The following is a 24,720-nucleotide window of genomic DNA, read 5'->3' as shown; positions in this document are numbered from 1 at the left end:
ATGTGAGTTTTGTTCCTGGTTTCTTCACTACCTATGTGATCTTGGGTAGATCATTTAACCTCTTTAGAACTAAGATTAGTTTTCTATGAAATGATTTTTTTAATTTAAAAAATGATTTTATTTTTTCTGTAAGCTTCAAATTCTCTAAACTTTGTTATCCTAAGTTACAATCAGATCAACATAAATATCTTACCCTTTCTGTAATTCTTATCCTTCTGATAGGCTGGTGGTAGATTAAGATGGAATATTATTGAATTTTGTTAATGTACTTACTGTTGTTGGTCAATAGTAAGTGGTAGTGCTTGTGAAGCATGTTGGGGTTAGATCAAAAACCAGATGCCTTGTTGGAGAGCTTGTACTTTACCTAAAGTACTGGACAGCAACTAATTACAATGGCATAATTAGATTTATGCTTAATGAAGATCACCCACTGGAACATGAAGAAAGATTGGAGAACTGCAAAGCAGTCAGCTGGAAGAGCAATTTGGTAGCTACTGCTAGAATTCAGGCCAGGGATAATATTGCAGTTTGGAGTATACATTTTGAGGGATACATTTCTGAAACTGCATATTATGGTTGTTGTACACATGTAATATTATGTGGTATTTTTCCTTTTCCTAAAATGTTATGATTAATTAGTGTCTTTGTAGAATTTGAAAAAATGTAGATCGGAGAACAGAAAGAAAATAAAGTATAGTTCAAACCTCATAACAATTTTAGATTTTTAAGGCCTAGGGAAAGAAAGAAGAGCCTGGGAAAAGGGAATGAGAAAAGCACAACCAGAAAAAAAAGTGTGTGGCTTAAGGGAAGCCAAGGAAAGTTAAGTGTTCAGGGAGGAGGAATAGCCAAGTTTTAAGTAAGAATTAACAATGAGGAGGTCATTAGTAACCTCTCTTTAAGAATCTGGATTTATAGATTCTTCTCTATGATTCATTCTGCGTATTGATCTCTTTATCTCTCTGCATTGCATTGTCTCTTTGTGTGTTCTTTTATAAGCACATGTACAATTTCTAAAATTAAGTAAAGAATGAATTAACTGAAACCAAAAGTGTAGTATTGACAGCTATCTAATTTAGTTCTTCATGTTTTGATGCCTCTTTTAATATTTATAAAATAAGAGTGGGAGAAATGACTTCTAAGGTACCTTCCAATTTTCCATGATGTGTATTTAGCTCTGTATAGGTGAGTTCTGAGTTGGAACTAATTGGTTCTTAACTAGCCCCCTTTTTTCATTTGCCAATTACAAATTGTGATGATCTTCCTAAAAATTCATTTCAAATTACAGAAATGGCAAAGATCGTGTAAATAAACGTAATGGTTTATATGTTTTTATAAGTGTTTATTTTCTATATATAAATAAAATACATAGAGATGGCTTAATACAAAGCCGTATCTTAAATGTTTCTTTTTGAGAGATCTTCCTATATGCTTTGTGGCCAGAAATTGTATTTAATTAAATATTTAATGAATTTATTAAAGTTTTATTAAAAATGCTGTATTACTTTTCCTAAATCTCCCTATTGCCAGCATTGTTAGCATTATTCATTGATCCAAGGACCATAGAGCTCTTAAAATTTTGGAATTAGAAATGCTGGGCAGATGAGAAGAGTCAATTTAGATCATTTCATCATTCATCTATTGCTTTTACATTTCAAGAAGCTCAGAAATCTTGTAAGTAAAATTTTTTTTTTTTTGCCTCTTAGAGACAGGGTCTCACTCTGTCATTCAGGCTGGAATTCAGTGGTGCAATCATGGCACGCTATAACCTGGAACTCCTGGGCTCAGGCAGTCCTCCCACCTTAGCCTCCCGAATGGCTGGGACTACAGGCATGTGCCACCACACCCAGATAATTTTTTGTAGAGACTCGATCTTGTGTTGCTCAGGCTGGTCTCAAACTCCTGGGCTCAAGCAGTCCTCCCACCTCGGTCTCCCAAAGTGCTGAGATTACAGGCATGAGCCACCAAGTCCGGCCTAAGCAAAATTTTTATGCAAATTCAGTCATCTTATATTAAAGAAACTGCAGTTAAAATTGCCAGATTGTCTCATGAGATCCATGCAGGCAGTTGGATATGTGAGCTTCATAGCAGAGTTTATAAAAGTGGGGGAATAACAAGTCTAACCAATATAAATCAGCATTCCAGTGACCATTGCAGATATCCAAATAAGAGAAATAAGGAACATAGAGTCATATCTAAAATGTTAGGGTGGTGATCAAATGCTAAAGACAAGGAAGGTTTCAGAGGCAGGATGATTACTCTAGGAAAAAAGTAAGTGTCTAACAGCACTCTAAGTTATTGATTCTTCTAATTCTTCAAAATTTCAAAATCTCTGACAGTAAATAAATAGACAATAATAAGAAAATAGGATTTGCTTTCAAGAGACTTAAATTGGAACCAAGAAAGTAGAACCTTTGCCACAGTATGTTGCATTTTCATTTTTAAAACATTTCACGAATCATACCCCATCATCTCCATGTACAAATGTGCCACAGAAAAGAATATTTGCAAGTTTATTTTCTAAGTCCTAGCTGCTAAGTACATGTAGATAAATTTAAATAATTATTCTCTTGTTCCAGACCAATTTTAACACTGTTTTAACAAGAGAGAAAATGAGAAAAGAAAACATAATAAACGATCTTAGTGATAAGTTGAAAAGTACAATGCAGCAACAAGAACGGGATAAAGGTTTGTACTGTTTTGTACTATTCTTTAAATTTTTTAAAGTGAAAAAGATACATTCATGCAAAATGTTTTTTTTTAATTACATGATACTTTTTTTCAATTTGGGTGTCTTTTAGATTTGATAGAGTCACTTTCTGAAGATCGAGCTCGTTTGCTTGAGGAAAAGAAAAAGCTTGAAGAAGAAGTCAGTAAGTTGCGTAGTAGCAGTTTTGTTCCTTCACCGTATGTAGCTACAGCCCCAGAACTTTATGGAGCTTGTGCACCTGAACTCCCAGGTGAATCAGATAGATCCGCTGTGGAAACAGCAGATGAAGGAAGAGTGGATTCAGCAATGGAGACAAGCATGATGTCTGTACAGTAAGTATGGCTGTTTTCAACTGTTATTTAAGGCTAGTGCAATTCCATAAGTTATAAAGCTCTGAAGAGAGGAAATATTTTTAGCATTACTGGTTGTCCACAGCCCATATATCTGAAAGTTGTGCTCTTTTAATTCTTTAAACTGTAAATGTGAGAAAACATTACTGAATGAATTATTTTGGGGTACTCTCATACTATACGAACTATGTGCACCAGAATTATCCCATACTGCCAAGATAAGGTTCATGGCAGTAGTGTTGAGCCATTCTTATTTACAAGGAATGTTGACATTTTGGGGTCCATTACCTATAAAGAGGTTATTGTAGTAATGAATATATTCATTTTGGTGAGGAAAGGCAGGGAAGGGTTTTTATTATTATTATTATTTGTTTATTCATATATAGCAAATGTTTACTGCATTACATTGAAATCCTGGCAGAGCTTACTGGAATTTAGAACTATCTTACCAGTTCTCCATTGAATATAGTGAAAGACCACTAAAATTGTGCTTACAATTATATCTATGGGAGAGACAGAATTGGGAGGAGAAAGTGCTCCTCTCCAAAGGACCTTGCAAGTAGAGTTTGCATTTCTAGTTGCACCTCTGGGATTTCAGATATGGGAACTGAGATTCCAAGGGCAGAAAGTCCAGATCATTATGCCACACAAAGAATTATGCCCAGTGGGTCAGTGAACACCACACCCCCATGTGAGATGAAGTAATTCGAACAAGTGATTACCAAAAGATATCATAGAATCAACATGGTCCCCTCGTTCAAACAGATCCAGGTTCAAGTCCTGAGTCTGGCACCTGCTTGGGAACTTGAGCAAGTCATCTTCCCTTATTTTTCCATCAAGATAACAGTTATGATAACAAGATAACAGTTATGATACACCAGCAGGGTTGCTTTGGGCATTAAAATTTTATTTTATTTTATTTTAACTTTTTTTTTTTTTTTTTGAGATGAAGTCCCACTCTTGTCCCCCAGGGTGGAGTGCGATGGCACAATCTCGGCTCACTGCAACCCCAGCCTCCCGGGTTCAAGCGATTCTCCTGCCTCAGCCTCCCAAATAGCCGGGATTACAGGCGCCTGCCACCACGCCTGGCTAATTTTTGTATTTTTAGTAGAGACGGGGTTTCACCATGTTGGGCAGGCTGGTCTCGAACTCCTGACCTCAGGTGATCCACTCGCCTCAGCCTCCCAAAGTGCTGGGATTACAGGCGTGAGTCACCGTGCCCGGCCAGGCATTAAATTTAATGAGCACCCGTGAGAAGGTCTGGTACACAGTAAGACACCAGTAACTGCAGGGTCCTTCGTACCCCACCCCTACCCACTCAGAGGAAAGCAGTTAATTGCATCTTCATATAAGCCCATTATCTGCCTGACCTTAGAGAAACTTCGGTAGGGGAGTTTTTTATTTGTTTGTTTGTTTTTGAAAAATAAAATTATTTAGGTTTCTGTCTGGTTGAAAGGAAAATAATAGAAACTGGTTACCTTTAGACTTTGAAAGGTATAAGGCTTAAGAATGTATATTAAAAATAAAATAGAACAAAAAAAGTAATTCAAAAAAGCAAATCAAGAAAACATGGTTAAGCAAATCAAAAAAACAAATCAAGAAAACATGGTTATTTAGCAAACATGAATGACATAAATATGTCCGGACATGTGTGAAAAAAGTGAACCACCTTATGAAAACCTCTCAAAAAAATAATCCAACTTCTTTCTACATATAGGAGAGGTACCTAGAGCCAAATGGTATAGAAAGTTTACTATAATGATTCAGAAAGATATAGAAGGAAAAAATATAAAAGAAATTCAAAGCAAAGGGCTTTAAAAAGCTTTAGGAATGTAAGGCTTTTTTGATTGACACATGAATTATACATATTTATGGTTTACAGTGTGATGTAGTTACATGTGTACATTCAAATCAGAGTAATTAACCCATCACCTCAAACGTTTATCATTTCTTTATGGTGAGAACATTCAAAATGCTCTTTTCTAGCTATTTTGAGATACTGCAGTACATTATTGAGCACCAAAACTTATTCCTCCTATCTGGCTGTAGCTTTGTACCCGTTGACCAACCTCTTCTCATCTCCTCTCCTCTGTACTCTCCCCAGCCTCTGATAACCACTATTCTGCCCTCTGCCTCCATGAGATAAACTTAAGATTCTGCATATTAGTCAGATCATATGTAGGTTTTTTTATAAATATGAAAAATGAGTTATTCAGAACTAAAGTATCAAAAACAGATATAATGAAAGTGGTACTCGGAGAGAACTGTGTAGTTCCTTTGTTTTTAAATGAATTAATAAAAGCAAATGAGCCATAATAAAATAAAAGTTGTTTAGTAGATATTGAGATAAATAGAAGGTACAAATAAATATGTGTAATGAAAAGAGGACATAACCTTAGTTACAGTTTTAAAAATTACAGAGAACATGATACAAGTTAATCTCACCTGTGAATTATAAATACAAGGAATCCTAAAGACAATTTTAGCTTATCAAATGCCTTGTGGTTTTATGATGATATAGTCATCATGACCCAGTGGAGTATTTTAGGAATGCCAGAGTAATAACTAAACAGTAGAATACCTAACCATACTCACTGATTACTTGAGAAGGTTTATCGAATCATGTCAGTAGAAGCTGAAATGACAATTGATATAATGCAGTGCCCATTTATTTAATAATTTTAAAAAAAAAATCCTTAGCAAACTAGGAGTAGATGGGAACTTCTTTTTATTTGCAAGTATATGTGAGAGACATAGCAAGCATCGTATTTCATATTGAAACATTTAGAAGTATTTTTCATAAATTCAGGAAGAACACAATGCCAGCTGTCACCATTGCTATTCAGCAAGACAATAAATAAAATTTGGAAACAACTTTTTATGTCCTCATTTTCAGACAGTGTCCTTTACAAACCACAAAGACCTAAAGACATATTAGAATTAACAGAGTACATCAGAGTGTAGGTCATAGATATATCCAAAGAGGAGTAGCTTGCATATTTACCAGCAAAAGCTGACTTTAATATGTATAAAAGATCCCAATAAAAATTTAAAGGAATAACTTATTTGTAATTAATTTAACAAAAATGCGCAAGACTTCATGAAGAAAACTAAATTCATGAAGAGGCCTGAAAGCTATACGTGGAAAGATAGATGGAAATGGAGTATTGTTAAGATATCATTTTTCTCCTCAGATGTATTCAGTGATTTAATTTATTACTCAATTAAAATTCTAACAATATGTTAGGTTAAAAAGTGATGTTTGATGCTAGAATTCATGTTGAAAAATGTGTAAAAATAATTGATAGCATTTCTAAATAAAGATCAGAGAGTAGAGATTTGTCCTGCTAGGTGTTACGATATAGTCTTAAACTACATAGATAGTATTTAATTCAGTACATTATTGGTATAGCCACAGGCAAATAGATTAATAGAGTTAGTAATCTTGAAACAAACCAGTGGATATAGGTGGAAATCTACATGTGGCATTTTAAATCAGTTTGGTAAAGGATGGACTCCTCAGAATGGGACATTAGAGGCATTGCTTATCTATTGGTGAGAGGTGAGTCGTATTTTACGTTGTATATATAAACAAAATGATAGATGTAGTAAAGACTAAATTTTTTTTGAACTTATTAAAGAAAATAAGACTACTCTGAAATCAGAGTAGGAGAGCACTTGGAAAACAATAATCGATATTACATTGAAATTTAAAACTTGAGTACAACAGAAAACATAAACAGCAGAAGTCTGGTGGTTAATATTTTTAATAAATAAAAGATAAAAACCAAACTTTTAAATAATGCCAGTTTTTTATAATCTCTTTTATAAAATAGGAGAGAACTCTTCCCAACTTATCCTCTGAGTCCAGTATTATATACTAATACCAAATCAGACAAATATATCAAAAGAAGAAAATACATCTTCTGTAACTATTGACACAAATATTATCGGCAAAATACTAATAGATCCAGTCTGGCAGAATACAAAAGGAATTCCAATTGGCTTTATTTCAGAAATGCAAGGTTGGTTTAACATCTAAAAGTCAATTTATGTCATACACTATATCAGTAGAATGAAAGGACAGAAAAACACATGATTATCTCAATAGATGAAGCAAAAGCATTTGACAAAACCCAACAGCCTTTCATCATAAAAACACTCAACAAACTAGGAATTGACTTCCTCAACCTATTGAAAGGCATCTGTGAGAACCCACAATTAACATCATACTCAGTGGTGTAAGACTGAATGCTTTTCCCCTAAAATCAAGATGAAGATGGCCTGCTCTTGCCACTGCTGCCCAACATTGTACTTGGAAGTTCTATCAAGGGCACTTAGGCAAGAAAAAGAAATTAAAGGCATTGGCCAGACGCAGTGGCTCATGCCTGTAATCCCAGCACTTTGGGAGGCCAAGGTAGGTGGATCACCTGAGGTCAGGAGTTCAAGATCAGCCTGGCCAACATGGTGAAACCCAGTCTCTACTAAAAATAGAAAAATTAGCTGGGCATGGTGGTGGGCACCTGTAATCCCAGCTACTTGGGAGGCTGAGACAGGAGAATTGATTGAACCTGGGAGGCAGAGGTTGCAGATTGCGACCCTGCCCTCCATCCTGGGTGACAGAACAAGACTCTGTCTCAAAAAAATAAATAAATAAATAAATGCATCTAGATTGGTAAGGAAGAAAAAACACTCTATTTGCGTACATAGCCTGATCTTTTATTTAGAAAATCCTAAGGTCTCCTCTAAAAAAATACTGTAATTAACGAACTAGTTCAGTAATGTTGGAGGATACGGGTTCAGTGTGCAAAAATCAATTGGAGCTGGCTGTGATGGTGCACACGTGTAGTCCCAGCTACTTAGGAGGCTAAGGCAGCAGGATCCCTTGAGCCTAGGGGTTTGTGAACAGGGATGACATAACAAGACCCTGTCTCTTAAAAAAAAAATTGTCATTCTTTCTACTAGCAATGAATCATCCAAAAATGAGATTTAAAAGACAGTTTCTTTTCTCATGGCATCAAAAAGGTAAAAATACTTACGAATAGATTTAACAAAAGAAGTTCAATACTTGTACAAATTACAAAACATGGAAAAAAGTTAAGACAGAAGGGCATCCTGTGTTTACTGACTGGAAGACTTAATCACCTTAAGATGGTAGCCCTCCCCAAATTGATCTGCCAGTTCAACACAATTCTTACCGTAATCTGAACTGTGTTTGTTGCAGAAAAGGGCAGGCTGATCCTAAAATTCATATGGAATTGCAAGAGTCTCAAAATAGCCAAAACAATCTTGACAAATAACAAAGTCTCACACTGTTTGACTAATTTTAAAATTTGTAAGCAAGGGTAATGAGACACTGTAGTGCTAGCCTGACTGTATCAATGGAATAGAATTGATAGTCCAAAATTAACCCTTGTATTCATGGTCGGTTGAACCCTTGCATTATGGTTAAAGGTGCTGAGACAGTTCCATGAAGGAAATAGCTTTTTCAGCAAATGGTGCAGGGATAGCATAGCTGGATATCCTGATGCAAAAGGATGAAGTTGGACCCTTTCCTCACCATATGCGCAGGTTGACTTAAATATATCATAGACTTAAGTGTAAAAGCTAAAATTATAAAACTCTTACAGAAGTCAATCTTTATGACCTTATATTAGGCAAAGCCTCTTCCTAAAGAATTAGCATGTTGAAGAAGACAGAATACCTGCCTTGCATCAAGTTACTTGAAATATAATTAGGGGATTATACCTGTAGATGAATTTTAAAACCTAAATAATAATTGTTTTTCTCTTTTCTAATTTTATAGCATTTTAAAAAATTTTCTAATTCGTTTTTGGATGTTTTAGTGTATTGGGCAAATTCACACCTGGCATAGTAACTAGTGAGTACATAGCATCCACTTAGTAAATCTACTGAAGTCTTCAGCCACTCAAGAACTACGACTTTATCATGGATTCACTCACAAGTATTAAGAAGAGTGGTTCTTAATGCCTGGGAAAAATAAGAAATTTAAAGACATCTCTAGATAAATGCATACACAAAGTTTTACTTATTATTTCAAAAGGTTTATAGATCTAGGTCTGCTACAGAGAATATACAACATTGAAATTACATGCTAACTGAAATAAGCTACTTTTGAAAATTTATGAAAACCCTTAAATTGTTAAAGTGATCTGTATTAATATTTTAATTTCTAAAATCTTGAAGAATGTAAAGTTTGGAATTTCAAACTGAAACTCAATTATTCTCACTTTTAGAGAAAATATTCATATGTTGTCTGAAGAAAAACAGCGGATAATGCTGTTAGAACGAGTAAGTAAATTCTCTTCTTGAAGTACCATGTTTAATATGTTCACTTTTGGATACAGTTAAACTTCATTCTGGAAACATACAATAGACTATTTGTGTTTATAAATTAAGCCTTTTTGTGATTAACTTATTTTTGTGGTCACTGTTTTGGGAAGTCTTGTCATTTTATGATCTTACTAGCTAAGCAGTTGACAGTATTTCAACCCTCCCATTTGTTGTAATTTCCCAATGAATGAAGTCTGTATGAGAGGAAAAAGTTGGTAGTTTTTACTAAATCAGTGTGTAAAGTAATAGTTTTACCTAATAGTTGAGAATTCAGCAAAATAACGTGAATGGCAATTTTAAACATCTATTTCAAAAACAACGTATTAAATACTTTTTAGAAATTGGCAAAAACAAAAATAAGTAATGAAGGAAGTTATGTTTTAAATAAATTGAAATGGACAAGAAAAAACTGATAATAAAGGGTTTCCTTTATTAAGGGTACTATAAGATCAAATTGGTACACATTTGGCAGATCATTGTTCATAGATTACTTTTCATTCTTTAGGCCTATAAGATTTTCAACAATGACTTTTTTTCTTCACAAGTGTAATTGATAAAAATCCAAATTCAGAATTGTACAACTTCATTTGAATATAGCATGTTTTCTATTATGAAAGGGTTATGTGATTTCCTACCTCAGCATAACCTGAGATGTATGTTACAGATGCCAGATGTATTCTCGCAGGCACGACTTAGTTAACAAAGTCTCTGGGGATAGATCCCAAATTTTACTACATATTTATATATTCCACAGGTGTTTCTAATGCGTATTAATGTTTGACAGTCCTTGGTAAATGTATCTAAAATTGCTCTGGTTCTCATTTAAGCTAGTAGATAATGAAAACATTTGGAAAGGATTCATAGAAAATAATATCCCCATCAACTTTTCATACCCGCACCAAACATTTTTGTCTGATGAAAACTTTGACAATCAGTGTTTAGATTTATTTGAGTAGGTACAAGGGTAAACCACATGTCTCTTTTTTCCACCTGCAGACATTGCAATTGAAAGAAGAAGAAAATAAACGGTTAAATCAAAGACTGGTAAGATTTTTCTTCTTGGTAAATTGGTCTTAACATTTTTAAATGATTTGCATTATATTTCATTATGAAGATATTCCATCAGAGGATGTATGTTTTGATTGACTATAGTAGGTTTGTTGGTCCGTGTTGGTCATTGAATCCTATTGATTTTCAGAATGCTGAAGTCAGGCCAGAGTTATCTCCTGACTGTAGAGTCAGACTTTTTTCTTAGCATGAAATTAAATAATGTCTTGGCGAATTTACAGCTGTAGGTCTGACCAGTTGAAGCACCTAAGATTATTAACATCATCAAAATCAGTTTTGAGCTATGCTTCATATGTCTTTTGAATATTAATATATTTACTCACAAGTGTGCATAATTTTAATACATTATATCTTTTCATGAATTTTTTTTTTTTTTTTTTAAGACAGAGTCTTGCTCTGTAGCTTAGGCTGGAGTGGTGTGATCTCGACTCACTGCAACCTCTACCTCCCGGGTTCAAGTGATTCTTGTGCGTTAGCCTCCCAAGTAGCTGGGATTACAAGTGTGCGCCATCACACCCAGCTAATTTTTGCATAGTTAGTAGAGACAGGATTTCTCCATTTTGGACAGGCTGGTCTCAAACCCCTGGCCTCAGGTGATCTGCCCACCTTGGACTCCCAAAGTGCTGGGATTTACAGGTGTGAACCACTGCGCCCAGTCCTTTTCATGAATCTTATTTTTAAGTGAAAGTGCCTGAAAGGCAAGAGATCCCATGTGGTACTGTAAATTGCCTTGGTTTTTATTGTTTTGTTTTGTTTTTAATAAAAAAAAAATTGAGACAAGGTCTCTCTCTGTCGCCCAGGCTGAAGTGTGGTGGTGCGATCTTAGCTCACTGCAGCCTCAACCTCTTTGGCTCAAGCAATCCTCCTGTCTCAGCTCAGCAAGTAGCTGGGAGTACAGGCGACTGCCGCCACACCCAGCTAATTTTTGTTTTGTTTTGGTTTTAGGTTTTGTTTTTTTGTTTTCTTAGAGATGGGGTTTCACCATCTTGTCCAGGCTGGTCTCGAACTGCTGAGCTTAAGCAATCCGCCTGCCTCAGCCTCCCCAAGTGCTGGGATTCCAGGCAAATTGGAATTGCCTGGAATTTTGCTGCACCCAGCCAAACTGCCTTGGCTTTAACCTGTGAATTTAACCAATTTTTTGAACAGCCCATTTTACAGCCAATTGTATGTTTTAATAAAGTAATAACTTTACTTTTTCAAGTTCTATTAATTACAGTTTACAAGGTAGTAGGAACAGTTTAAGGCTTCTGTTCAGTACTTTTGAAAAAGTTTTGAAATACTTTTTAGAATTTAGTTTGTTTAAAAAATAAAAATATCTTGTGGTGAGACATCTCCTTTCTTCTTTATACCTTAGCTTGAACAGCAAAAATCACATATTTTGTAGTGATTATACTGTGAATCATTAATTTTATCACAAAGATTTAGAAGAATGGTCTATCTCAGACATGACTCAATATGTGTTTTATGTAGTATGCTTTATTTATCCCCAATAGAATATAAGCTCTGTTTGGCAATGATTTTAATCAGTTTTGGTTACCACTACATTCATAGCATCTAGAATGGTAACTGGTATACTGTAGATGCTTGGCTATGTTTGTAAATTAATTGTGAACCCAAAAGTATCTGAGACAGGTCTCAATCAATTTAGAAAGTTTATTTTGCCAAGGTTAAGGACAAGCTCATGACACATCCTCGGGAGGTCCTGACATGTGCCCAAGGTGGTCAGGACACAGCTTGGTTTTATACATTTTAGGGAGACATGAGATATCAAACAGTATGTGTAAGATGTTCTGTCTGGAAATGTGGGACAACTCAAAGCTGGGGAGAGGGCTTCCAGGTCATAGGTAGATAAGAGACAAATGGTTGCATTATTTTGAAACTGTGATTAGCCTTTTACTGAATACACAATTTACATGCCAGAGGATGGTAGAGGAATTGTCACTTATGCTTTAGTCTGACTTAGTAAAGCAGTGGGGCCGAGAAAGCAATCATATACTCATTTGTCTCACGTGAGCAGAGGAACAGAGGGATGACTTCAAGTTCTGTCTGTTTTTTGTCCACAAGGAATTTTCTTCTGGGCAAATTGTGAGGTCTTTGTAGCTATCTTATTTTAGGAATAAAATGGGAGGCACGTTTGCTTGATGTAGTTCCCAGCTTGACCTCCCTTTTCCTTAGTGATTTTTGGTTCCCAAGATTTATTTTCTTTTCACAGAATACATTGTCTTTCAGACCCAGAGAGCATCACAGTCACATTCAGAAAGGTGTCCAAATGTAAATTGCACTTTCACATAGACTTAACAGCTATATTCACAATTTTTTTTCTCCCATTGTCTTTATTTGTAATATATAAAAAACTTAAGCTTTTAAAAAACTAAAGTTGAATTATGGTCTTAAAAATGATGGTCAATCTTGTCTTCACTGGCAGGATATAGACCATTTGTCTGGATAATTTTAGTAAGTTGCTATACAGTTTTAGGCCTTCCTAGTTATTATTTGTTGTTTTATTTCTCTTTTTAAAAACACCTATTGAGAACCCTGCATTGTACCAGATAGTGTTCAGAGGGAAGTGGAGGAAATTCAGAGCATCAAATTTGACTTAATAAACAAAAAAATCCTTATCTGTCCTTGGTTTGTGCAACCATGCATTGAGCTCACTTTGCTTGAGAAAAATAGGTGGTTTTACCACCCTTTCAAGCTTCAAAGACCTTGGTTTCCATGCTCCAGGTCTTATGAGATGGTGTGGATAAATGGATTGAAGCTTGTTTGAAGAGCAGAACAGTCCCGGCTGAGCTATGGCTATAGCTTATCAGCTAGCAAGTACCATTTCATTGTTCTCATCATCAGTAGAGGAAATGGGTGGCTATCACAAATTTCATTGTTTCGTGATTATTCACAAATTTTTTTAAACTGAGACATCTCAGAAGTTGCATTGAAGATGAGAAAAGAGGTTTGTTCTCAGCCTTCAGAACTTTATGCTCCCACCCCAGTCTAACCAGAGTAGTAGTGTTTGCTAGGCAAGGTGTCAGAGCACTGGCATTGCAAAGTGGTTGACTCTGGTTTGGTAAGAAGAATTTACTGACAACAGTATAGGTTTGAAAAAGGAAAGTTGTATTAGAGCGAATGCTGCTGAAGAGTGTGGCAGGGTGCCTCAGCAAGAGAGGACTGAGCGCGCTGTAGTGAATTTTCCCTACGAGCATATATGGACCTTAAGGTGGGATCTTAAAGGTAGTTTGGACCAATGTTGGCCATGTAGGTCATGATAAATGATTACATTTGTAGACATTTTTGTCTTGATGTCAGCAAGGATTGTTCAGTGAGTTTTGGCATGCATACATTCTGGAGATGTATAGAAATTCTAGTTACCTACAACATTTTTGAAAGAGACCTGTAACCACATGCTAGGAAAGTTTAATTACTTCTAAATTCCTCAGATAGCATTCTGCCTCCAGATGGCCTGTTTGATGGTCACCAGGTGTCTTTGCTTGCTGCATTATACTTCTAACCTCTGCCTCCCAGGCTCAAGTGATCTTCCCACCTCAGACTTCCAAGTAGCTGGGACCATAGGCGCTTGCCATTATGCCCAGCTAATTTTTTGTAGTTTTGGTAGAGATGGGGTTTCACCGTTTTGCCCAGGCTGGAGATTTTAAATCTTTTTGGGTTTTTTTTTGTTGTGGTTGTTTGTTGGGACAACTAAGTTCCTCTTCAAAGACTCAACTTCCTGGTCATAAGTTGTAAGATTGTAAATCAACCCCATCCCCTTCTCCCCTCTGCCTTCTCCTTTTCTCACAAATCGCGCATTTACCCTATTTGGAAAAAGTTTAGGTCTAAGCCAACTGGGATCAGCTTAGATTGTGTGGTCCAACCCCAGCCAATAGGGGAAGGACATAGAAACAGAAACTGCATTAGAGATAAAACCCCTCCCTTCCTTTGTTTGGTGTTCTCTTGCAATTGTGACGGCTGCGAGCAGCAGCCTTCTGCAGAAGTAAAGTTGCCTTGCCAAGAAATTTTCTAAGTGTAGGTCTCTTTTGGCTATGCTGAGCACTAAGGCAAGAAATTTTCTAAGTGTGGGTTTCTTTTGGCTACACTGAGCACTTGTTTCCAACATTGTTGTTTTTCCAAAATGAAAGATTTTGAATCTAATGCATTAGAATTTTCAAAGTCTTCTTGAAAAACTTGTCCTTTTCTCTGTGTTTTATTTTTAAGATTATGTAATATAAATAAAATGTGATTCAAAAATCAATTTTTAATTTAACCAAATTTACTAACTGTTGAAGTAAAGAAATTATTAACGAACATAAGAACTATATTAGTTTGGGCTCTTTAAAGCTGGACACAGGCTTGAATGTTTGTAACAGTGGGTGAAATTTTTGCAGTAAGAATGCATGTGGTACTCAAATTGTGTAAGTTCATAAACTTTTTTTTTTTTTTAGATGTCTCAGAGCATGTCTTCAGTATCTTCAAGGCATTCTGAAAAGATAGCTATTAGAGAGTAAGTATTTTAGTTTTGTGGGTATTTTTCTGTGAAAAACATTCACTGAATTGTTAATGAAAATGTATTTCAGTGACAGTAATTCAGGTCCAGGTTCATTGAGCTGAGTGTTTTGCAGTCAGTAGTAGTAAAAGTTTTTTATTGGAAAGCAGGATTTTTCTAAATTGTTATTCTGGAAACATTTAGATTGCCAAAACTTTCCTATTATAGCATTATGATTAACATAAATATCCTTGAAGCCTTTTCCTCCAGTTAACTTTTCAGCATGTGCTACCTCTTTTAAATCCCATTTATCTCCTTAGTCTTGTTAATCTATATTGGAGAGTTTTGATTTGTTTTTAAGTTGCAATGTTTCCTCATTTTTAGTTTTTAGGTTTCATTTTATTAATATTCTACAAATTCATAATAAACAAATTGTCAGTGAAAAAGTCAAACTCTGTAAAATATTTGAAGAGATTTATTCTGAGCCAAATATGAGTGACCATGGCCTGTGACACAGCCCTCAGGAGTCCCCGAGAACATGTGCCCAAGGTGGTCATGATGGTGAGGGGGAAGCTTGGTTTCATACATTTTAGGGAGACATGAGACATTGAAGTTGGTTTGGTCCAGAAAGGTGGGACAAGTGAAAGCTGGTAGGGTAGCTTCCAAAGTATAGGTAGATTTTTAAAGTTTTCTGATTAGCAGTTGGTTGAAAGAGTTGTCAGTAGAAAGGAATGTCTAGGTTAAGATAAGAGGTTGTGGAGACCAAAGTTTTGTCATGCAGATGAAGCCTCCAGGTAGCAGACTTGACAGATAATAGTTTGTAAATGTTTCTTATCAGGCTTAACCTCTGTGTTAGTGTTAAATTCTTGTTGACTTTTCCTGAATTCTAAAAGGGAAGAGGACATGATGAGGCAAGTCCAACCCCTGCCTTTTGTCATGGCCTGAACCCGTCTTTCAGGTTAAATTTATAGGGCACTGGCCTAGAGGAGGAAGTTCATTCAGATGGTTGGTTGGGGGGGCTTCAAATTTTATTTTTGGTTTACAGAATTTATCAGTTGAGTGGTTTAATAATTTTCCTGCACTGTATTACCCCATAGTTAAAATTTTTCTTTAGCTTTGGTTATTTAAATAGAGCTCTGGAATAATAAAAGCATTGTTAGCAACTTATGAATAGTGTTCAGCCTTTTATCCTGACAGGAAGGTTGTGAAAGTTAAGACCCTTTGTTTAACTTCTTGTATTTTATTTCTAAATTTCTAAATTTGTTGACCACATTTTTGGTTGTCAGATATCTGTGATTCTGACTTTTCATGTCTCATTAAAATTTCATCTTCTCTCAGTGATTTGAAAGGGCTTAGTGCTATGTGTCTTTACCAGCTGTATGTCATGTCAATGGGCAGTTCATTAATGGTCTTTCAGAGACTAGAGAGAGAGGAGCTCCAAAAAGACTGCCTCATAGAGGCCCCATCTCCCATCTCCCCATTTTAAGTTATTAGCTTTTGGCGTTTAGCCATTACAGTGTCTGCCACATGGTTGTTAGGTAATCACTAAGTATTTGTAAGGTAACTTAATAAATAAAAGACATTAAAAGTTTCCCCAGCTGATTTTGATGATTTATTAGATATAGGATCTACCAATTTAAATGATCTTGACAACTAAAAAATATGAGATTGATTTTCAAGGCCTTTTGATGTTTTGAACAACAGTTCTGAAAAAGGCTGTAAAGAGACAAACACCACGTAAGCATGTAATTGGTTGTAACCACTTCTCTCTTTCCCTGTCTTCTTCTTTCGGGCTTATACCCCAAAATGGCAATATCTGTTGACTTGTTTAGACCTAATTAAGCACCTGACTTCTGGACCTAGCTCAGTTGCTTTTTCTTGTAAATTGAAGAGCACTACGCTTGGAGACAAGATCTAATTTTTCTTTGACACTGTGACTGTATATGAGATGTCTCTCTGAATTTTTGGTGTGAAATGAAAGATTAGGAGAAAAAAATCTTGCTATGACTGGATAAACTATAATGGGTGCTTTTTCTGCTTTTCATCCAGTTTCTTAACGTTAGATAATAGAAACTTTGTTAAAGAAATTTTTGGTCTTTTGACAGCCCCTCACATCATCCTTTGAATATCTGTGCATGACCAGCAGTCCCATTAGGACCTGGGCAGAATGCAAAAAGAGTATCATGTAAATGTGAAATTTAATATTGCGTTAATATCTTAATATGTAGTTGAGCATTAAGTATATATGCTAAGTTTTCAGAATAGGGGGATTGAAAGTAACTCTAAGTCAATAAAATTGCATTTCTTTATTCAGTTTTCAGGTGGGAGATTTGGTACTCATCATCCTAGACGAACGCCATGACAATTATGTGTTATTTACTGTTAGTCCTACTTTATATTTTCTGCATTCAGAGTCTCTACCTGCCCTGGATCTCAAACCAGGTGAGGGTGGTAAGTGTCATTCCATGACTAAAATATAAACCTGGAATGGAGGAAATTATATAAGTAAAGATTTTTTTTCCCTGTTCAATTACGTAAGTACTAAGTCACTAAGAGGGAACCCTGTGTAATCTGCTTTTTTATAAAATCTGTATTATCTAGATTATTTTCATGGATTCCATTTACAATTCAGAATTAAGGAGCGTAGCTTATACAAGGGACCAGTTGATCAGAATGTGCAGTGATTCGGACATCTCATAACCCCTAGCAGTTGGATAATTATATTGTCAAAATTCTCATGTACAGACTATTCAAGATTAATGTACGCTTATTTGTTTATATAAAAGTATTATTTTTTGGCAAAAAAAGTTTTCTTAAATTATAAAATGCCTAGTCCATCCTATATCATCCTATGTTCCTACCTTGTTTATCATTATACTGTTCTATACCCTTATTTTTTTAAAAAGGAAATAAGCTTTGTTAAAATATACTAAGTAACAATGTCTGTTATCTATTTGATTTTTAAAATACTAAAAAAGAACAGAATAGATATCCTGGTATACTTAGCCTAAGTAGAATTATTTTTAACACTAAAACGAAGTAAGTCCATTTAGATTGATGTTCCTAATCTAATTGGACTGACTCGCAACAAAGTCAAGTATCTATCTATATATTTATAGAAGATATTTTTTTCGAGACGGAGTCTTGCTCTGTCGCCTAGGCTGGAGTGCGGTGGCACGATCTCAGCTCACTGCAACCTCTGCCTCCCAGGTTCAAGCAATTCTCCTGCCTCCGCTTCCCAAGTAGCTGGAATTACAGCCGTGTGCCACCACGCCCAGCTAATTTTTGTATTTTTAGTAGAGATGGGTTTTTACCTGTTGGCTAGGCTGGTCTCAAAACTCCTAACCTCGTGATCTGCCTGCCTCGGGCTCCCAAAGTGCTGGGATTAGAGGCTTGAGCCACCGTACCTGGCCTTTTTTTTCTTTAAAACAAGTTTTTGCTCTATTACCAGGCTGGAGTGCAGTGGCATGATCATTGGTCACTGTAGCCTTGAACTCCTGGACCCAAGCAATCCTCCTGCCTCAGCCTCCTGAGTAGCTGGGACTAGGTACTATAGATTTGCACCACCACTATGCCCATTTTTTGTTTTGTTTTGTAGAGGCAGGGTCTCGCTTTGTTGACCAGGCTGGCAAATTCCTAGTCTTGAACTAGGCCGCTTTCCCATGACAACTCCATCATGGCTATTTGTGGTTGGCTGTTTAGAGTATCCACGAAACAGTAATCATGTAACCATGAAAAATGAGAAGATAGCTTATAACTTAGTATTTTTACTTAGTACTTTTTACCTTGAAAATAATGAACCTGATATTTCTTTTGTCTTTTATGGGGTTTTTTGTTTTTCAGTTGTTTAAACTTTTTATTTGAATATGATTTTTAAACTTAGAAAACGTTGCAAAGATTAATACAGTACAAAGAAAACCTATATTTCTTTACCCAGATTCATCTGTTATTAACATTTTACCCCACTTGGCAATATCTCTTTATGTGTATGTATCTAATATATAAATATACACAAATGTGTGCACACTTTTTTCCCCCAGAACCGTATGATGATAAGTTACATCTTAGCCCATTGCCTTTCAACATTTCCATGTTCATTTTGAAGAGTTCAGTGTTTAAATCTGGGAAACATTAAAAAACTTTTTTAAAAATGCACACTGCCATTTTAAAGGCTTTCACAAGTACTGCAGAAAAGAATTTATTTATTTAACAGTCTTACTTAACCATTAATAACCCCCGCTTGCTTTTTTCCTTTGAGGAATGCCAGTGGGGATCATGCTACCCCTGTGTTGTTGCCTTGGGAGAGTGCGGATTACCAGAGTGTTTTTATGCCTTTTGTTAGTGGGGCTCATTACTCTTCTGGCATCATACAAGCATTTATTTTTAGATGATTCTTTTTGGATGTTAGTAATTGGCTGTGAAGTGCTAGTTTACTCTTCAGAGAATTCACCACATCCTATTGTTCAGGAGCTTTTCTGTTTCTGTCATGTGATCGTATTCTTCAGGTTTATTTCTGATTATTTATTTGGGATATCTTTCATGTATATCTTCCCAAATTATTTTTATGGAATAAAAATCCGTATGCCTTCTTTCAAAGGCTTTAGCCTAAACAAAATACAGACAGTTCCCAACTTATGGTAGTTCTACTTAAGATTTTTTGACTTTACCATGGTGTGAAAGTGATACACATTCATAGAAACCCTACTTTCAGTATCCACACAACCATTCTGTTTTTCACTTTTAGTATTCAATAAATTACATGAGACATTCAACACTTTAAAATATGCTTTTTGTTAGATGATTTTGCCCAACTGAAGGCTAATGTAAATGTTCTGAGACTAGGCTAAGCTATGGTGTATGGTAGATTAGAAGTAGTAAATGCATTTTCAACTTAGATATTTTCAATATAGGATGGGTTTAATCTGGATATAACCTTATCATAAGTTGAAAGGCATCTGTAGTTTATTGCCTGAATACTTTTGAAGTCAACTTTAATAAGACAGCTTCTTTTCTGATGAATTTAAAAAGAGAATGGGTACCACTTGGCTTGTCACATTTTGGCTTTATGAGGACTAGGATTATCCTGTCTTCTCTCACATTTTTCAGCTTTCCTTCATTCACACAAGTACTGCCCTTCTAGAATTTTTTGGTTCTTAGCCCTTATTAGTTATTTATTGAGTACCAACTGTATACACACTGCTGTGCCAAGCACTGTGGCATACAGATGTGAGAACTGTTCAGTTGCTGCCTTTGAGAACTTGTATTAAAAATACTGCCCATCAAAAATGAGTGTTTTGCTTTGAACCTATACATTTTGTTTGCTTAAAGAAATGGGAAAGGTCATCTTTATTAGTTCTTTGAATAGATGGCACTATTGAGTTATCCTAGAATTCCTAGATATTTGTTCATGATTTGTACTTAGATTATTAGTGTTTCCTGAACTGTTATTTCTGTGATTTGACATATCATGTACATTTAATGAGTAACAAGAGCTACGCACACATTACTGGTTGAAAAGTAACATGAATTTAGTTTTGTAAATTGTTAAGCATTTCAGTGATTTCAGTAGTTTTTAAAGTCTTACATATTCTTCCACTCAGGAGAGCTTTTTCAGTCTGTTTTAATTCTGGCAGTTATGTTTCCGTGAATAATTATAATCATACTTTCAAAAAGAGATTAACTATTTAATTTTGTTAGCTTCAGGTGCATCTAGAAGACCCTGGGTACTTGGAAAAGTAATGGAAAAAGAATACTGTCAAGCCAAAAAGGTAAAAACGACATCATGTGATACTAAGCCTAGGAACTATAAAGAAGATTTTAATACAGCTTTATATAGAAATCATTACCACTGCTGTTCTTGGCCTTTATGCTCATTTGAGTTAGAGCTTGAATTTAATGAGAGTGAGTTTGAACTGGCAATTTATAAGTATTCATGCTGTCCTTAGATAGTAAAGATAGATTAACTACAACCTATCAACATATAATGGAAAACTACTATGAAGTCTGTGTTCTATGACTATTAGGTTACTAGTGTAACTAATTTGCAAGAAAAAAAAAATCCCTGCATAACTAGAGACAAAAAGGGAATTTTATTTATAAATACAGTTGATCTTTTATTATTTTCATACTCTGCCCCCATTGAAGAAAGGTAGTGTAAAGTTTTTGGTGGCTTAACAAATGGACTGATTGTATAACAATATCAGTGCTCTAGAGTCAGTGAAGTCTTCTGAGCATTCTTCCTGACTCACTATAATTTGGGACCTCAATGTACAAAACACGAATAGAACTCGAACAATATAGTATTGAGGTTTCTTTGATACTTAAAATAATGATGTATGGCTCACTTTGTATTATATTCTTTAGCAGTGGCTACCAACTTTGTCTTTCCTATTCACTCAATATATTCTCTGTTGGTGAGGGGTAGAGGGTAGGTCTTACATAGTTTGATAAAGACCCCCACATCCCTCCAACCCCTCAATACTCAGCAGTGAGTAATATGATAGGAGGGTACTTGAGTGATGTGGTTTATTTATTTTTTTTTTGTTTCTTTTTGTTTTTTTGGGGTGGGTGTGTGTGTTTGAGATGTGGTTTAATCACTCTAGTGATTCCATTTTTTCTTTCCCTCTTAGGCACAAAACAGATTTAAAGTTCCTTTGGGGACAAAGTTTTACAGAGTGAAAGCCGTATCATGGAATAAGAAAGTATAACTTATGGACAAAATTAATACATTCTATGACATTTTTTTCTGATTTGTCCTGCATTGCTCATTCATCACTCCAAAAACAGCAGGCCATCTTTTTATGCAAAAGTCAGCGTGACAATATACTTCATTGGTGTACATCATTTACTTTTTAACTGGCTTCATTTTAGGAATAATAAATTCATCAAAATCCTTGGCTGAATTAAAATGGTTTTTGTTTTTTGGTTTTTTTTTACCCAGACAACTCTAGAAATGCGGACCAAACTACTTCATTTTCTCAAAGGGCATACCTTGTGCATTGTGGCTTATGATGAGCCATATTAATTGCCTGTTAAATATACACTAGCTTGAACTTAGATGTTAAATGTTATTATTACCAGCATTTGTCCTTTTGTGAAATCAGTATCAGAATACTTGCACTCTTTAACACATTCTTTATAAAATGTATAAATTATTCAAAACTATTTAAAATAAAGAGGAGTGTTATTGCATGCCGATAATCATTTTGAGTTTGCCTCAGTAGATACTAAAGCAAATTGTTTCAGTTTTTTTAAATGCCCTTTGATGTTTCAAAAAAAAAAGGAACTGTAATTTGATTGACTGATTTTAAGATCAGCCATAAATAATCAGCAGTCTTCAAAAGCACTTTCAGTGGATTGGTCATTTGGGTTCTAAGGGGAAGAGTCTGTGCTACTAACCATTTCAAATGCAGACTCAAACCTTCCCAACATCTTTATGACTCTAGAATAATCATATTGATGAAATCGTAATTCATGGTTGAGTTTCAGAACAAAAGATATTCATTGCACATTAACCATTTAGAGGTCATTTAAATAACAAAATATTGTATTGTAAAAGAACTGTACAATTTTAAAACAATAAAGATTTGAACCTGTAAATGTGTGTGCCTTTTAAGGAAGGATACATTTTTAATATATTTGAGTGATTGCTGGGAAGTGTGAAAATATTGTTATGTATCATATCAAAGAGAAACATGTTTATTACAAAAATGTTCTTTAACTATATACTATGTAACAGGGTAAACAGTGTTATGTAGAATAGAATTGTGTAAACTAGATCTTTAGAGAAGTTGCCATTGAGCAAAGTTATTTAAATGAGTTAGTTGAGTTGGATGAGAATTGTTTGAGGTTCGTTGCTAGAGAACAATAATAAAATAATTCTTTTTCAGAAAATATTTAATTTCTTCATAAAAATAAGTTAAATATTTTTTTAAATATGTATATCTAATAGTACAAAATGGAATAAACATCATAGTGTATAGAAAACTGAATTTGACAAGTTAATGAATAAATGAACAAATGATTTCACATGTTTCTATTTAATCTTTCCATGACATCTTTATGCAAAGACTGTTAAAGCAATAACTTTATATAGAGGGTGATTTTGTTAAACAGATCTGGTTAGGTGTAAATGAATCTGCCAGGTAGGCCATTTTGACTTAATTGGTACCATTCAAATTTCATATGTGGTCATTGTGCTGTGGAATTTTTGTGACACATTATATCAAATCAAATCATTATCTTATTAATATTGCTGTTGAAGATTGTTGCCTGTAGTTTCCTTATATGCTGTTTTGTGTCTGTCTTGTCATTGTTCACATGTATCTTTATAAAGCACAAAAAACGAAATACTTTTCTTAGTTAAAAAGTTGAAGAGAAATGAAACTTGGAAATCTAAACTCGTCAACTGAGTTATTAGCTTTGGGTAAAGGTGGTGTACCCTGATCTTTGGCATTAGGATACCTCACTTCCAGTTCTAGATATAACTTTAATTTTAGGTGAGTTCCATAAACTCTGAACCTCAGTTTTCTCATGTCTAAAATGGGGTAATAATAGGACCTGCCTCAGAGGGTTATTTTGCAGATTAAATGAGAATTATAAGTGTAAAGTGCTTTGAACAATTTCAGGCATATGCTAAGCACTCAACGTGTGTTAGCTATTATAAAGATTTCTTTATGTAATACAATCAAACCTGTAAGGTACTATTCAGACTTGCATAGAAATGTAGATCCCTTTATTATGTAAGTGAAGATTTAAATCACATTTTACTGCAAGTAAACTTTAAGCACACATGAATTACATAGATTGATTTATTCTGGCAAAGGTGAGTGGATATACTAAGAACAAAATGAGCAGAAATCATATGAACGGTCATTTTTATTGATTTTTTAAAACTGTCAAGGTACAAACATGCACATCTTTTCCAAAAAATAATAACACCCCAAGATCCCTGTCCTATTTCCCAAATTTTGCCACCTGGAGGCGATTACTTTTAATTGTAAAGACATTTGTATATGGAGTGCCAAATTATATGGCTATACTGACATTTTGATAAATCCATGTACAGTTTTAATTGACTTTCTCATATAAGATGTAGTTCTTTCATAACTACTTTCCCACTTCTGTCTTTCCTGTATACTTTATTACGTTCTAGTTTGTTCATTAAGATTTGCATTATGAAGACTTAACTGTTCCCTGCTGAGCTAGGTCATGAATGATGATTACATTTTCTTGTACAGCCCACAAATTTTTATTTGAAGATTTTTTTTTTCTTATTGTGCTGTTACCTTGTAGTTATCATAGCTTCAGTATTTTCAGATGCAGATGCTGCTTCATATTTTAGTCTATCAAGCCACTTTTCTCAGACCTCCATTTTGGAACTGTTCTGTTTCAAACATCTGGTTGCTCTGTAAGCTGACTATTTCATATTCTAGAACTTTCCTTAACATTTTTGTTAGGAAGCTGCATTTCATGGACTCTCATCTTTCTTACTAGAGGTTTTGATTAAGTGACTTCCTAGGAAAGAATTAGTGAAATTTTCTGAACCTCTGTAAATAGGCTCATGATTGATAGTTTAACAGTGTCATTTTTTTGCAGACATTGTCTTCTGTCGTTTAGGGTGTTGAGAAATCTAATACCATTCCATCTGTGCTCTTTTATAGATTATGTCCGATGATAATGTCTTGCAGTTCCCAACCCCAACCATTCTTGGTACTAGGCAGTCAGAGAAACCTTTCAACCTAGAGATGTATGTCCTGTAACACTAAGGA

The 24,720-nt window shown here is 34.9% G+C and overlaps 1 protein-coding gene across 7 annotated transcripts in view; it reads left to right on the top strand.

Annotated features, from left to right (window-relative positions):
* Window positions 1–22,549, top strand: part of RB1CC1 (RB1 inducible coiled-coil 1) — a 91,867-nt gene extending 69,318 nt beyond the window's left edge. For 4 of the 7 annotated variants that reach the window (XM_054497594.2, XM_063668774.1, XM_054497593.2 and 1 more), the window contains 8 exons: window positions 2,577–2,685; window positions 2,799–3,039; window positions 9,315–9,369; window positions 10,408–10,455; window positions 14,910–14,968; window positions 17,265–17,401; window positions 20,648–20,718; window positions 21,580–22,549. In XM_054497594.2, coding sequence (XP_054353569.1) covers window positions 2,577–2,685; window positions 2,799–3,039; window positions 9,315–9,369; window positions 10,408–10,455; window positions 14,910–14,968; window positions 17,265–17,401; window positions 20,648–20,718; window positions 21,580–21,657 — 798 coding nt within the window. In that variant the 3' untranslated portion in view covers window positions 21,658–22,549. The remainder of the gene's footprint in view (window positions 1–2,576; window positions 2,686–2,798; window positions 3,040–9,314; window positions 9,370–10,407; window positions 10,456–14,909; window positions 14,969–17,264; window positions 17,402–20,647; window positions 20,719–21,579) is intronic. The other 3 variants (XM_054497596.2, XM_054497597.2, XM_054497595.2) reach the window with 3 other exon arrangements.
* Window positions 22,550–24,720: the final 2,171 nt, after the last annotated feature.

Source organism: Pongo pygmaeus, chromosome 7, assembly GCF_028885625.2.
Source record: "Pongo pygmaeus isolate AG05252 chromosome 7, NHGRI_mPonPyg2-v2.0_pri, whole genome shotgun sequence".
NCBI classification, from domain to species: Eukaryota; Metazoa; Chordata; class Mammalia; order Primates; family Hominidae; genus Pongo; species Pongo pygmaeus.
Note: the sequence above shows the minus strand (reverse complement) of the source record. Positions and strands in the feature narration are given on the sequence as shown.